Source organism: Lutra lutra, chromosome 13 (assembly GCF_902655055.1).
Source record: "Lutra lutra chromosome 13, mLutLut1.2, whole genome shotgun sequence".
Classification (NCBI taxonomy): domain Eukaryota; kingdom Metazoa; phylum Chordata; class Mammalia; order Carnivora; family Mustelidae; genus Lutra; species Lutra lutra.
In genome coordinates, this window is record NC_062290.1 from 73,730,077 (window position 1) to 73,746,202 (window position 16,126).

The following is a 16,126-nucleotide window of genomic DNA, read 5'->3' on the forward strand; positions in this document are numbered from 1 at the left end:
CTAACCATGTTCATCACTTCATTACGTATGTGCAAATATGTCACAAGTTTCCATCCCCAGGCTGATCTTTCTCACTAATTAACACCTGCATATCCAACTGATCCTTGATATTTCTGCTTCTCTATCTCAAAGTCATGACAAATTCAACATGTCTAAAACACAACCCCACCATCAGTCTTCCTTGACACATAGAGGTCACCTTTGACATCTTCAGGAATGATCAAGTACCTCATTGAGTTGTCATCAGAAGTTTATTGCATGCGTATTTTTATTCAACAGATGGACACTGAGCACTTGGTCCTTCACAAAAAGTCTATACCGAATGTCTTCTCTGTGCCAGACCTTGTGCTAACGCCTAGGTATACAATGTTTAAGGAAATTGACACAGTCCTTGCCTCCATGAACCGCACACTAGTGCAGCTGGTAGGAAACAAGCAAACCCACAAACTATAACCAAGTTACAAATTATGATACATGTTCTTAATAAAAGAAGCAAGACAGAGCACAATGCTTCCATGAAACTAGAAGGAGTTGTGTGTTCCAAGAGCAAAGGATGTAAATGGCAGGTAATCAGATTAAGAAAGTCCCTGAATGTCATCTTAAGGACTTCAAGTTTTTGAGTAATAAAAGCCACTGAGGGATTTAAGCGGGGAAGTAACACGATCAGATTTTTCTACAGCACAGATCTGGTTATGTAATTGTTTTGGAATTGGCCTTCTGTCAGATGTCGTTTTACCTTCTCTGTCAAATATATTCCTCTTTGTGACAATACCTGAAAGGGATCCCTTACCTGAGGCTCTAAAAGTTATGACTGCAATTAGCACTGGTTGGGATGGAATCGAACCCAAATGAAAGAATGCCCCATGTACCAATAATTAACTTCGGTGTTGCCAGTAATAAATAAAACACACTGAGATTTACGTTCACTTGTTTTTCATTGCAACTTTATGTACCATGTGGCTGTAATGACTGCAACTCCTAACTTCTTAGTTAACAGCTGCTACACCGAGATCTGCCCTGATTCCAGCATGAGTCCTTTTCTGACATCTTGGTCATTTCTAATCTGTTTCAGTGCCCCATTTTGATCCACATCCCATTCTGAAACTCTTGTTTCCATGCCAATTTGCTCAGTTTCTTGCATCAAAGTTGATTACTAATTACAGAGGTTGCCCAGTGGCTGTGTCTTTAAGTTCTCATAATTCACTCTTTGTAGTAAAGATTTCAGATACATCTGTAACTGCTGTTATTCCTGTTTATACTTGGTACCACAGATATAGCAGTGAACTCGGGAAGGCAGATATGTAGTTCTACTCTGACACAAAAACCAGCTCCACCGTAATAAAAGCCACCGACAGAATGCCCCTTCACGATGACTCTGAAATTACCAAGAAACGAATGTGGTATCTGGTTGTGAGGGCTGAGGCATCTGAGCAGGAAAAATAATTACATCTGGGATGAAACTTCGTGGTCAGCTCACCTCTGTTACCCCAAAGCCATGTACTCAGGGCTTGCTTTCCTCCTCCACTATCAAACATCTCTTGGCATCAATATCTGGCATCAAATTTGTCCCCTTGCTGCATCACCAGAATTTTTTTTTTTAGAAAGGGGCGCAGGGGCAGGGAGAGAGGGAGAGAGAGAATCTTAAGCAGACTCCACACCCAGTGCAGAACCCGATGCAGGGCTCAATCCTACAACCCTGAGATCATGACCTGAGCCGAAATCAAGAATCAGATGCTTAACCCACTGAACCACCCAGGTGCCCCAGCCATCACCAGAATTTTGCTGGGTGATAACGTCAGGTGTCATTTTATGTAGGTTACACATCCCCGAACATGCAATGGGAGCCTTAGATCTAAGGGAATAGTCTACGAGTGAAATCATCCAGAACTCAACATCCAATACTAAACTTTTTCGGTCTTTCGTATGTTGAAATTTGTCAAGTGGGTTAACCTCCCTCCATTCAAAACCCTCCCCCCTTCCCTACTCAGGACGTAGAAGTAGGCCAATGAGAAGGCACACAGAGAGACACAAACAATGGAAGGAAAAGCACAATTAAAAGGCAATCGGGGAGAAATGAGAACGATTTCTACTTTTACATGGAATGGCAGACTCTTGCCAGAAACAATGTCTCCCAAAGTAGGGTCATCTCAAAATCTGTCCCAGAATTTCTCAGGGATCTATGTTTAAATGCAGACTATCAGGACCTCACCCCAGAGCCACTGAATCAGAATATCTGGGAGTAGTGGCCTAGAGTCTGCATTTTTAACAAGCAGTATTTTAATACAACAACAACAAAAAAGTTTTAAAGCAACTAATAGAAACATGGTGTCTGCAATCACTGCATATTTTTAAAGCGAGAAACCTCATCGCCCTGTGGTGTTCCTTCACCCTCTCCAGAGGTGGTAGTTTCTTCTCAAGGGGATTAGTTCAAAGCTGGTGAATGTAGGAGTTTACTGAACGACTGCTGTAAACACAAAGGGGGCACTATTACAGGTCCTCCTGCCCTCGTGAAGTCAATCATCCAATAAGGAGAAAAAGCTGACACACCAGAAAGCCTTCATGTCGGGGCGGGATATGGGCTAAGAAATGGATCCAATTTACACAAGGATCTATGAGCTTAGAGAAGGCAGGTTGGCAGGGGAGCCAGTCACACAGGCACTGGGGGGCTTTAGTCAGAAAGTCAGGAGCTTCCACCCAGGGTTCTGAAGGAGGAAGGGTGACAAGGGAGCGGCCACAGCAGCAGCAGAATATGCTCCGTGGAGACAAGAGGAAGAAAAGGTTGCAGGTTGAGCTCTGCAACTGGGTGACGTTGAGCGAGTCTTTTGATTTTTCTCTCATTTTCTCATCTGCGTAATCAAGGCCAATCTCTATTATTTGTTTCTTTGTATTTTTACATGCCCACCTCATTCTAGAAAGATCTACAGAGAGAACATACACTAATTTCTTCTGGCACCAACATTCACTGACCGAATTCATCCATGCCTGCTCGGGGGGCAAATGTGGGAGGATATTACAGACCAAAGCTTCTCTAGCCATGAAACATAGCAGACAGAAAATATTACCAAAGGCCAACTGGAACCTACTATTATCCACAGATAATGTCTTCGGTGTGCACATATGTCCCAACTGTAAAATTATAGGGCTAGGGGTGAACATCAGCGTTCTAAGGGTGAACAGAATTTCTGGTGAATTCTGCCAAGAGCGCACCCCTGAGTCAGAGACTTTCATGTGTTCAATACAATGGTGTCTGGCCCAGCACTTTTCTCATGGCAGCTTTGACTTCTTTGTTTCTTAAGCTGTAAATGATGGGGTTCAACATAGGGGTCAGCACTCCATAGAGCAGTGAGATGACCTTATCTACTTCCTGTGAGCTCGAGGAAGAAGGCTTTAGGTACATGGAGAGGGCAGCCCCATAATACAAGATCACCACGGTCAAGTGCGCGCCACAGGTCGAAAAAGCTTTGCTTCTTCCCTCGGCTGAGCTGATTCTCAGGATGGTGGAAAGGATGAAGACATAAGAGATGCAAATTAAGAGCATCGGGATTGGCAGGAGGAGCACACTGACCACCAGCATGACCATGTCCACGAGCAGTGACTCTGCACAAGCTAACTTCAGCACGGCCAGGATCTCACATGTGAAGTGATCAATGAGATTCCCGCAGAGGGGTACTTGCAGGGCGAAACTGGTTTCCAGCAGGGCAGTCAGACAACCCGTCACCCAGGAGGCAGCAGCCATCTGCACACAGACCTGCCTGTTCATGAGGACGGGGTACCTCAGGGGGTTGCAAATGGCCAGGTAGCGGTCGTACGCCATCACGGCCAAGAGCACGCACTCTGTGGAGCCCATGGCAAGAGACAGATACATCTGTACGGCACACCCAGAAAACATAATGGTTTTCTGGGATGACAGCACGTTCACCAGCAAAGTGGGAATGGAAGCAGATGTGTAACAAATATCCATGAAAGAGAGATTTCCAAGGAACAAGTACATGGGGCTTTGGAGGCGTGCATCTAGGACAGTGATCAAGATCAGAGTGCTGTTGCCCAAGAGGGTTATCAGGAACATCACAAGGCTGAAGACGAAGAGGACAATCTCTAATGTTGGGTATCTAGAAAAACCCTCCAGGAAAAAAAAGCTCCAAACGGTGAGGTTTTCTCCTTGCATTTCCTTTTTTTGCACCTGTAGTTATTCTAATAATACTCTCTCCCTTTCATCTGAGACACAAAGAGATGCATCAAGCATCAAGTTCGTTTCGTTAAGAAAACACTTTCAAACTTATTTTCACTATCATAAATACAATTTTACTACAAGAAATCACAGCGCTTACCTATTGACCTAAAAGGGATGTGTGTGTGTGTGTGTGTGTGTGTGTGTGTGTGTGAACAGGTTTGATCTACATTAAAAAATTGGTTCTTCCACAGCAAAATTTAGAAAAGAATCAACTTGAAAACAAGAATAAACACATTTAATACCTGGATCTCAGCCTGCTCTCCTATGCTTGGCACGCGGTAGTTTCCCAGCAAAGATGTGAAAGTACCGTGTAACAAAAAACAGGAATGTACACTGAATAAACTGAACACAGATTAGAAAATTAAGCCAGATAAGGGAAGTAAAGAAAGCAGGTTTGTAAAAAATAAATAAATAAATAAATAGTGATGATCTTCAGTGGAAGAAGAGAAGGGATACTGAAACAAATCAATGAATTTGTTCTGGGACTACGAAGCTCTTGGTCTAAATATACTCTTTCCTTCCCAGCGAGTAGCCTGGAGGTCCACACACTTGTCTCAGAAATGATGACATTGTTTAAAGCATTGTAGGGACCCTTTCTGATGATACTGAAAATCCAGTTTACAAGTCACACAAAATAAGCCACCTTACTCAAACACAGACACGTCCGCGGCACGGTCCCATTCAGCGTTGAGACCCGTACCTTCGTGAGTACGTAAGTCGTGCTGAATAGGACTCCCAGGCAATAGCCTCCCTCTACATTAAAACCCACGAAGATCTCAAGGATGCAGAAATGAAAATCCCTTTTTAAGCTATCTTAAAATCTCCTGGAAAAGAAGATTACAGATCGTCTAATTATAAACAGGACGCTGAATGGTTTGGTTTTCTTACATTCCATGTGAACAGAAAGAAGACAAATGCGTGCCTCGCTTCTGCACGGACACTGGTCTTCTTCACCTTCCATCGTTCCCCTTTCCCTACTAGTCCTTTCCTTTCTATTTTCAGATATCCTCATTCTGAAACTTTCCCCGCTGTCGTCCTGTTCCCTAGGCACATCCTACCTTTGCTATTTCTCTTACAGGCAGATTCCTCCCTGATACCATTTACTTATAATGTTTCACTCTTCACTTTCTCGGTTTACTTACAATGTTTCCCTCTTCACTTTCTCATCACCGGTGTTCCTGGTGTTCCTTCTTGGTTTCTCCGCATGAGCCAGTGTTATCACTGCCTCCCAGTTCCCCGTATTTCAAAAGCTGACACACAGGGTGATGGTGTAATCATGTTGGGGGTGATATCTTCTATCATGCCCCTAGAGCAGGAGCATAGCATTTATCCAACAGTTTTCATTATATCACATTATTCTCCGTGACTTCTCCCTCACTATATCTCATTCCCAGCCTATTGGCAAACCCTTCCGCTGTATCCTGTTTTACTCTCCAGTCCCCCAGCAGCTTGCATGGTAGGTCCAGACATTATCAGCTCCCGCCCAGGACGCTGTTGGTATTCTAGGGAATGCCTATCAGCAGGACTTTCCGTTCCGGTCCTTGAGCCCGCAGAGTCTCTGCTTCTCCTCCCAAGAGCTCCATTTTTCTTACATCAATACAGTAAGGCGTTCTTACTCATTTCTTAGTTAACAGGTTATTTCTTAGGGATTTCTCTGCCAGATTTTATATTTAAGAAATTCTGTACAAAAATTTTATTTTATTATTAAAGAGATTATTTTAGGGGTGCCTGGGTGGCTCAATCATTAATTATCTGCCTTCAGCTCAGGTCATGATCCCAGGGTCCTGGGATCAAGCCCAGCATCAGGCTCCCTGCTCAGCGGGAAGCCTGCTTCTCCCTCTCCCACTCCCCCTGCTTGTGTTCCCTCTCTCACTGTCTCTCTCTCTCTGCCAAACAAATAAATAAAATCTTTTAAAAAGAGAGAGAGAGAAATTATTTTAAAGTAACTAAGTGTGTGTGTGTGTGTGTGTGTGTGTGTGTTACTCTTAAGACTAGCAAAAAAGACACAATATTTTTTTTAGAATGAAAAATCAGTCCAGTTGCCAGAGACTTGATATTTTCTTAGTGTTTAAAAATATAGGCACCTGGGTGGCTCAGTCCGTGCAGCACAAGATTCTTGACCTTAAGGTTGTGAGCTCAAGCCCCACATTGGGTATAAACACTACTTAAAATTTTTTCTTTAATCTTTAAAAAAAATAGTAGCCAAGAAAAGTTGTCCTCTCATCTAAATTCCCTGTCACCAACCCCAAATATTATTTTATGATGAACTTCATAAAGTTAGCTATGTGCAAGAATGAATGCATCCATACTTAAAATGTTAAACATATTATATGAAAATCAATATTGGAGAAGCCTGGGTGGCTCAGTCGGTTAAGCCGTTGCCTTCGGCTCAGGTCATGATCCCAGGGTCCTGGGATCAAGTCCCATATTGGGCTCCTTACTCAGTGGGGAGCCTGCTTCTCTCTCTGCCTCTGCCTGCCACTTTGCCTGCTTGTGCTCTCTCTCTCTTACAAATAAATAAATAAAATCTTTTTGAAAAATTAAAAATTAAAAAAAAAATCAACATTGCAATCCATTTCTTTCAAAACTACTGACTGTCACCTCCATAACTAAAAGTGCCAAAGGACAGCAACCAACTTACTACATAAATTTAAATCATCTATTGTTTGGGGGAATACTTGTTGTCCCTGAGCAATTTAAAGTTCAGCAGCTATAATATACAGAGGCTTGAAACTTCAGATCCTTGAGGGACAATGTCCCAATGATCCAATTATACCAAACTTTTAAAAACTGAGATAGAGTGAGCCACAGTTCTCCCAAAATAATTTCAAAGAACTCATAAAAACAAAGTCTTCTATTCCCACACACAACGGACTATTACTCAGCCATCAAAAAAAGAAAAAAAGAAATCTTGCCATTTGCAGTGACATGGATGGAACTAGAGGGTACTATGTTAAGCGAAATAAGTCAATCAGAGAAAGACCATCATCCTATGATCTCATTCATATGTGGAATTTAAGAAACAAAACAGAGGATCATAGGCGAAGAGAGGAAAAAAATAGAACAAGACACAACCAGAGAGGGAGACAAACCATAAGAGACTCTTAATCATAGAAAACAAACTGAGAGTTACTGGAGGGGAGGCAGGTAGAGGGATGGGGTAACAGACTGATGGACATTAAAGAGGGCATCTGATGTAATGAGCATTGGGTATTATATAAGACTGATGAATCACAGACCTCTACCTCTGAAACCAATAATATATTGTATGTTAATTAATTGAATTTAAATTTTTAATATATTTTTCTAATTTTTTTTTCTTGAATGATTACACAGTAGAATATTTAACAGTCTACAGAGAAAAGATATCCCTAGAATTCTAAGATACACATTTTTTCATTTGTGGAACTACTCCCCAGTTTTCAGACAACTGATGTTGTTTAGGACAAGTGGTTTAAGAGTAAACTTTCTCTTAAAAGTTTCTGATTACACAGTACATCTACTGTGTAATCAGAAATTTTACTCAATACACATATTGAGGAGCACCTTAAAGCAATGAGCCCTCAGTAGCTATAGACAGATCTAGCACCCAGATCTTAGTTTCTTTTTTTTTTAAGATTTTTTTTTTTTACAGAAATCACAAGTAAGCAGAGAGGCAGGCAGAGAGAGAGAAGAGGAAGCAGGCTCCCTGCTGAGCAGAGAGCCTGATGTGGGGCTCGATCCCAGGATCCTGAGATCATGACCTGAGCTGAAGGCAGAGGCTTAACCCACCGAGCCACCCAGGGGTCCCCAGATCTTAGTTTCTAAACACAATTCTCACCTAAAAAGAAATTGTAAGGGCCTACTTAATCAGAGGGAGCCATTTTGTTGTTTATGCAGTAAACTTAGATTGACCCTATTTAGTAAACTTAGATTGATCCTGCCCCTCCCAGAGGAACTTACTTGCAAAGCCCAGATACAAGGGCAGGTCAGACCAGGTTGAGACAGCCAATCAGTGGGGCACGCATATATCTACTAGGGTGAATTGTAATTCAATTGGCCGCCTGTGTGTGACCTAACATGACTGTGAAGTTTTCTCTACGTATTGCAATCTCATTGGCCACCTGTGTATAGCCCGGCTAAACTACCTCTATAAAAGTTTGTCTGTGAGGCTGGGAGGGGTCGCCTCTTTGCAAGAGAGGGCCCTGACCGGTCAGTTTGATTCTCGATGCTTGGCGCGAAATAAAGCTTTGCTTGACCTTCGCTTTATATCAGTCTCGTTCCTTTGATCACAGACCCTAACAGAAATGTAGTTCCCCTTTTCACAGCTGGAGCAGGAAAAGGACAAGACTGATCTAGAGCAGCTTACTGTAGTAGAATATCAAGAAGTATGCAAAGAATGACAGGACTATTTCAAAAGGCCACAGGAACCACTTGATGAGGCTCCCACTGGCCACATCTGTGACAGAATATTTTGAGCATCAAATTAATGGTTAAAATAGATTATAATTCAGAGAATAAAATCAGAATGCATGAGCTCTTTCTGAAAGAAAGTAAAGAAAACTCTTCCTTACGGGAGGATGCCAAAAAACAAATATAAAAGAATGATGTCATTAGAAAATCATTACAGGTTGTTACAGTAATAGATTAGAACAGGTAAAATGTTATGGTAGGTAAATGTAAGCATCATAATTGTCATAAGTAAAAACTGGGTGAGAAAACAGGGTATTTACATGGTGTCAAAGTATGGCACTGCAAACTACTTATTAATTTCAAAAACAAGGTAATAATAGCTTTCCAGCGGGGAGACATGGAGGATAACCAGCTTAACACCCCCAACCGTGGAGACCAATGGACTCCACGTGCTTTCTAATAATACCATGGACATAATACCATTTCTATGATATTTGCATCAAAAATACAAAACCTGAAACCAATCATGAGGGAAAACCAGACAAAATTAAATTAAGGGATATTCTGAAAATAACCGGCCTATACTTATCAAAACCGTCAAGATCAGGAAACAACGGAAAAGACTCAGAAATGGTCCGGGAGATTAGGTAAACAGGACAACTAAATGCAATGCATGACCCAGCATTCAGAATTAGACCAGGAAAAAGAAAGGAAAAAAAAAAAAAAAAAAGGCTCTAAAGGACGTCACTGGGGCAATAGAAGAAATTTGAATATGGGTTGTCAATTAGATAACAGATTGCATCAGAGCAAAACCTCCTTCTCTTCCCAACTCCATAGTGCATCTACGTAGGAGAGCGTCCTTGTTCTAAAATACTTCAGCAGCGAGTGTTACAGGGCAAAACGTCTCCAACTTATTACCGTCAAAGAGTCCACGCGCTCCGGAGGGGCAGGCCCTGCATGTGGCCCCTCAGCTCCTGGAGCCAAGTCCGGGGCGGCGGCGGCAGGCAGGGGTCTCGGACCTCGACGGTCCCTGCAGGCGGAGGAGACGGGGACCAGCGGGGCGGGCAGGCGGGCGGCGGGGGTGCGCAGCCCGGGTGTCCCGGCCTGTCCCGCGGCCTCACCCCGGCCTGCGGCGCCACCCCCGAGGCTGCAGCAACCCCGTGCGGCGCGCAGGGGGACCACAGGGCGGCACACGGGGGCGCGGCGGGAATTGAGGCGGCCGCATGCCCCACCCGACCTTCAGGGTGAAGCGCATCCACCACCATCCCTGCCCCAACTCCAAGTGCAGAGGAGCCCGGCTCCGGGCGGGGAGAGTGTGCGCGAACCAGGGCTGAAGGCGCAGTAGCGGGCCTCGCAGCCTCCGGGCCAAAGCTGGGACCACTCCTTACCCTCCAGGCCACCCGGTGCTCCGTCACGACCTCCCCGAGCAGCTGGTACCGAGGGCCACGCCGCCGCGCGCGGGAACCCGCCGACCTACCCCCGGGCGCTGAGAGCTTGCGCAGGTGTAACCAATGGCTTCTGGAACTCTCCCGCGGACGCCAGCAAGACCCGGATGCCACGTGGGGGGCGCACGGACGCCGAGCCGGTGGGTGTGCGGCCCGCAGAGCCTGAGGAGTGAGGGGCTGGAGGCGTTCGGCAAAGGCTCCGGCCTCCGCCCGCGCGGGGTCAGCCTGGACAGGGCCCTCGCGCGCAACATTTACGAGCAGGTCGGAAGCTGTGGGAGGAGACAGACCAACCCCAGGGGCTAAGCGGCCGCTGCCCCAAGACCAGCCCCAACATCCCTCTCCTCACGATCCCAGTGCACTTGGTGGCCTGGGTCGACTCCTGAGGTCATCAAGTCCACGTGTCTCTTGGGGCCATGTGTCCTCTTACTCGGCATGATACCACCATGGTGTCCGTGTGTCCAGCCAAGTGGGGCGGGGGGTCTCTGGCCTGTGAATGTGTGCACATGTGTGAATGTGGGCACACTGTCCACAAGCCGAGTCATGTTGCTTGTGTCTCGTGGTGGATGTCATGTGACCCTGCGCCTCACTTCCTGGGGTGCTCATGTCCTGTCGCCGTGACCCAGTCCCAGCCTGTGCTTTTCACCCTGGGCAGCAGGAGCCCTTGCCCTGTGGTCGGGTGGCACTTGCCACCCTCAGGACCACTTTCCTGAGTGAGTCAGAATAAACTGGATTCTGTGGGGGCGGGGGAAGTTTAGTTGTGCATGGACAGCGGGTACATTTGTTACCCCATTCTTTTTGCGAGGTGTGCAGTTCCTCTTTCCTGTGTCCTTAGAACAGTTCACACACTCAGGATCACCAAGGGTGAATGGTTACACCAGATAAAGAACGACCAGGAGGACTTGGTCATACCACATGAATAAGCAGATTTTTTCCTCCTTAGAAAAGAAGTAACAGAATAATTTAAGAATTAACAACAGAGCTAATTAAGTTGTAGAATGACATTTTGGGGATAATGGGCTAGAGTGGCCCATTCATGATAAGCTTAAACTAGTTAAACCTGCTATACCCAATGGGGTTGACTGTAAAGCACAGGAAACAACATAGAGTTAATGACTTCACAGCTTTAATAGGATTCGTCTTGAAACTCTACTCTCCTAAATGTCAGTGCTCACAGTAAATCTATCACCAGGCAACAATGCAACAATAATTTCGCCAGAAGATTGACAATAAGATACTAAGTAGAAATAATAGGCATTGATATCGGAGAAAAGGAGATAACATTATCACTTGAAAACTGTGATTTTATATCTAAAAAGAAGAGATCCAATTAAAACTGTTCCCCAGCAATAATTTAGTAAACTAATAATATAAATAAATAAAAATCAGTAATTTTCTTGTAGCCAGTTGTAAGATAAAGTGACTAGAAAAAGATGCTATTATCAATTATATTAAAATTGTGAGAAATTTTAGAATGACTCTGACAAAAACAGGGAACTTACATGAAAGGAACAATAAAATTTTAGTAACAGTAGTGACAAAACCAGTAAACTAAATGACTCCTGATGCAAAATCTAGAGTCCACTTGTGTTTTGAGCAATAAACAAAAATAATTCTTTTCTGAAGGGCGCCTGGATGCCTCAGCCAGTTAAGCATCTGACTCTTGATTTTGGCTCAGGTCATGATCTCAGGGTCATGAGATCAAGCCCTGTGCTGGGCTCAGCACTGGGTGTGGAGCCTGCCTAAAAGACTCTGTCTCTGTCTCTCTCTCTCAAAAATAATTAATAATAATAATGATGATAATAATTTTTTCTGTAAGACACAAAATCACTATATTAAAGAGATACTTTCAAAATTTAAGCAAGAGAAATTTCTATAAAAGACAATAGAGATGAAAGACACTTACAGAATCATTTCTCACAAAGCCAAACAAAAAAACTTAAAGGAAAAACTGTTATTTAGTAGCTAATCTGACTCTAGCCACTTCACTGTTCCAAGGAGTGGCATAATTATCTCATCTCCTGGTTACGTGGTTCTTTTATTTAAAACACACACACACACACACACACACACACACACACACACACACACAAACACCCCTGAGGGCTGTTTCCTTGTGAAAGCAGAGCCCAGGTTCAGGTAAATGGGAAAAGACTATCATAAAGGACACTAAATTATTCTATTTTAAAATAAGTTTATAGGATTTAAAGTTCAATCGTGGCTTCTTCAGAAGGGTTAGGAACACTGGAAGAGAGGAGACTGGAGAGAGAATTACAAAGAGAGCCTAGAAACCTTGAGAACTAAAAGGAATCCAGAGAAACTAGCCAATAAGAAATATTTTGTAACAGGGAAGGCTAAGATCTATTTAAATACTGGTATGTCATACTGAATTTTAGATTGTTGACTAGTCCTAGCTATTCTCTACTCCCTCTACTTCTTACAGAATTTCAGTTGAAGTCCTATAAACATAGCAGTCTTGGGTAACAAAGCTTCAGGTAATGGAGGAATAAGAGATTCCCAGAATGGAGAACTTGTGGGTGGATCACTAGCCAACCATGAAGCTAACTTAGCAGAGCCTTGAGTGGTCACATATAATAAAGTATTGAGACTTCATAGAATTAGTTCAGGAAACCATTAAAATGAAAACAGCACTCACAAAAACTCTTGAACGAGGGGAATCTGATTTCCAGAGTTACCACATGTTACTTAAATGTCTAGTCTTCAACAAAAAGTGGACACATGCAAAGGAACAGAAAAGTATGGCCTGTGTTTAATAATGATAGAAGGGTCGATCCATCTAGAAGATATAATAAGTGTAAATACATAAAGAGGCACTTAAAGAGCAGAGCCCCAGCTCTGCCGGGATGGCTCCGTCAGTTGAGCGTCCGACTTGATTTTGGCTTGGGTCGTGATCTTAGTGTCCTGGGATTGAGCCCTTGAAGCCCTATGTAGGCTCATCCCTCTCCCTCTGCTCTGCTCATTCTCTCTCTCTTTCTCCCTCACTGTCTCTCTTCTCTCTCTCAAATAAATAAATCTTTAAAAAAGAAAAATCCCTAAAAGAAACAGAAACTGCCAGAACTAGAGGGAGAAGCAGACGATTCAACAATGATAGTTGAAGACATTAACATACACAGCTCTCAATAATTCATAGAACAACTGGACAACCTCTCAAGAAGGAGAGAGGACTGGAACAGCACTGTAAAACAAATAGCCTGAACACCATTTCTAGAACACCCCACTCAACCACGTGCACATGCATGTCCTTCTCAAGTGCGTGTAGAACATTGCCTGCTGATTTTGTGCCATCGTGCAGCGTGCATTCTGGTGTGTTTGGCTCCCTTCCCTCCACAGTGTGCTTGCAAGATCCAAGCTGATGTGTGTGGCTCCAGCTGGCCCATCTGTATTGGTACATTATAGTCGATTTTATGATCAGAACACTATTTATCTGCTGTTCTATTATGAGATATTTGAACTGTCTCCACTCGGGCTATTTCAAGTAATGCGGTATAACCCCGCATGTGTATATATTGGGTATGTGTGTGCACACTTCTGATGGGTCTATACTTAGGAGTGAAAACACGGGCAGAACATGATTAAGTCACCTTCAGTAGCTAGTGCCGAATGATTTTCCTACATGGTAAATCAATGTCAGTGGTCCTATTGCCGAATAACAAAATAATCAAAACTTAGTGCCTTTAAACAGTAGGCATTTTCTTTTATCTCATGGATGTCTGGGCCAGGAATTCGGACTCTGGAAGGGTGATATTTGTGACAGGCTGTGTCCTCCCCTAACCCTGGTTTCCCTTTCCACTGTTTTGTTACCCACAGTCAGCTGAGGTCCCGGAGCAGATCTTCCTCCTAATGGAGCATCAGAGGGTCAACAGTAGCCTAACACTAAACACATTTAATTAAAAATCAATGACATTTCATTAATTATTTTATTAATAATTATGTCATTGCTATTATTCCCAGAATAGTAGCCATTAAAATATTAACAGATACTGGGGCGCCTGGGTGGCTCAGTGGGTTAAGCCACTGCCTTCGGCTCAGGTCATGATCTCAGGGTCCTGGGATCGAGTCCCGCATCGGGCTCTCTGCTCAGCGGGGAGCCTGCTTCCCTCTCTCTCTGCCTGCCTCTCCATCTACTTGTGATCTCTCTCTGTCAAATTAAAAAAAAAAAAAATCTTTAAAATATTAACAGATACTGAACGCCTGGGTGGCTCAGTCGGGTAAGCACCCAACTCTTGATTTGGGCTCAGGTCATGATCTCAGAATTGGGCCCCATGCTGGGCATGGAGCCAGCTTAAGATTCTCTCTCTCCTTCTGCCCCTCCCACTCTCTCTCTTCAATTTTTTTTTAAAAAAAAGGAATAATTTTTAAAAATTAACAGATACCGTCTTTGGATAGTTGCATATAGGTGATCTTTCTTTTCATCTTTAAAAAGTTTTGTTGTATGTGCAAAAAGCATTTATTACCTGTGTAATCCAAAACAAACTTATAAAAACCTTCTGATTTATCTAAAACATAACTTATTTTTTAACTTTATTTTTGAGAGCGGTGTTAGATTCATAGCAAAGTTGAGCAGAAAATACAGAGATTTGCTGTATTTCCTCTGCCCCCAAACACAACTTCCCCCACTATTAACATTTGTCAGACACTTGTTATAATCAATGCACCTAAACTGATGCATCACTATCACCCAAAGTCCAGAGTTTACGTGAGGATTTACTGCAGTGTCACACACCATCGTTGTAGTATCATACAGAATAGTTTCCCCACCTAAAATTCTCTGACCTGTTCTCCCTTCCCTCCCTACTCCTCCCTGGTGACTACTGATCTTTTTACTGTCTGCATAGTTTTGCCTTTTCCAGAATATCATGTGATTGGAATCAGAGTATGTAGCCCTTTCAGATGTTTTTCATGCATTTAAGTTCCCTCCATGTCTCTTCTGAGCTTGACAGCTCATTTCTTTTTAGTACTGGATAATATTCCATTGTCTGGATGTTCCAGTTAATGTATCCATTCAGCCTCCTGAAGGATATCTTGGTTGCTTCCAAGTCTTGGAAACTATGGATAAAGCTGCCATAAATATCCATGGGCAGGTTTTTGGGTGGACATAACTTTTCAATCATGTGGGTAAATACCAAAGAGTATGACCGCTGGGTCATATGGGACGAGTATATTTAGTTGAATGTAATTTATAAACTACCCAGAAAACTGACCTTCCTACATAATGTAACAACTATCAACTCTAGACAAACTACCAAAACCAATTCTCTTAGGGCTCCCCAGAGTCAACAAAGGCAGATTTTGGAAGAGAGCTAAAATATGGACAGGATCAACACATGGTGAGCTTCCTGGATTCAGGGATTCTGTCTAAAGTGAAACACAGCCAAAATGGGACCAAGAAGAACTGAGGTTTACATTGAACACCACTTCTTTTCGGCCTGAGGGAGGCAGAGCCAGAGACAGAGAGGGAAGGGAAAATTCAAGAAAGAAAAAAGGCAGAGGAGGCAGCTCCATATTCTATGGCTAAATCTGCCCAAGTCTCTGGCACCTCTGAAAAGACACATGTTGCAGAGTAGATTGCACACAGCGTTGCTAAGGGGGGAAAAAAAAGAATTGAAAGGACATCCGAACTGCCACCCACAAAGAGAGATCATTTGCAGTTTGAGTCTCAGCCTCTTAATTGCACACTAAAAGCAAAGCACCTCATTGGAGGAATGTATTTAATAGAGTCCAGATTCTCTACAACATAATATCCACAATGTCCAGGATATAATCCCAGAACACTGGACATACAAAGAACCAGGAAAAAGTGGGGCCGTGGGGATAGGGGACAATCAACAGAGGCCAAACCCAAAATGACCCAGATGTGTCACTATCAGACAAGAACTTAAAAGCAGTTATTATACGTATGCTTTGTGAACTTTAAAATTAAGTTCATAATGAATGAAGAGGTTGGAAATATTAGGAAAAGAATATAAAAAATAATCAAATGGAAATTTTAAAACTTTTTTTTTTTAAAGATTTTATTTCTCTGAGAGAGAGAGCAAGGGTA

General features: G+C 43.1%; 1 protein-coding gene across 1 annotated transcript; it reads right to left on the bottom strand.

Annotated features, from left to right (window-relative positions):
- Positions 1–3,232: 3,232 nt before the first annotated feature.
- LOC125083638 (olfactory receptor 2K2) lies at positions 3,233–4,165 on the bottom strand. Its single transcript, XM_047700449.1, has one exon. It carries the CDS (start codon positions 4,163–4,165, stop codon positions 3,233–3,235), a length of 933 nt encoding a protein of 310 aa, XP_047556405.1.
- Between the last annotated feature and the right edge of the window lie 11,961 nt (positions 4,166–16,126).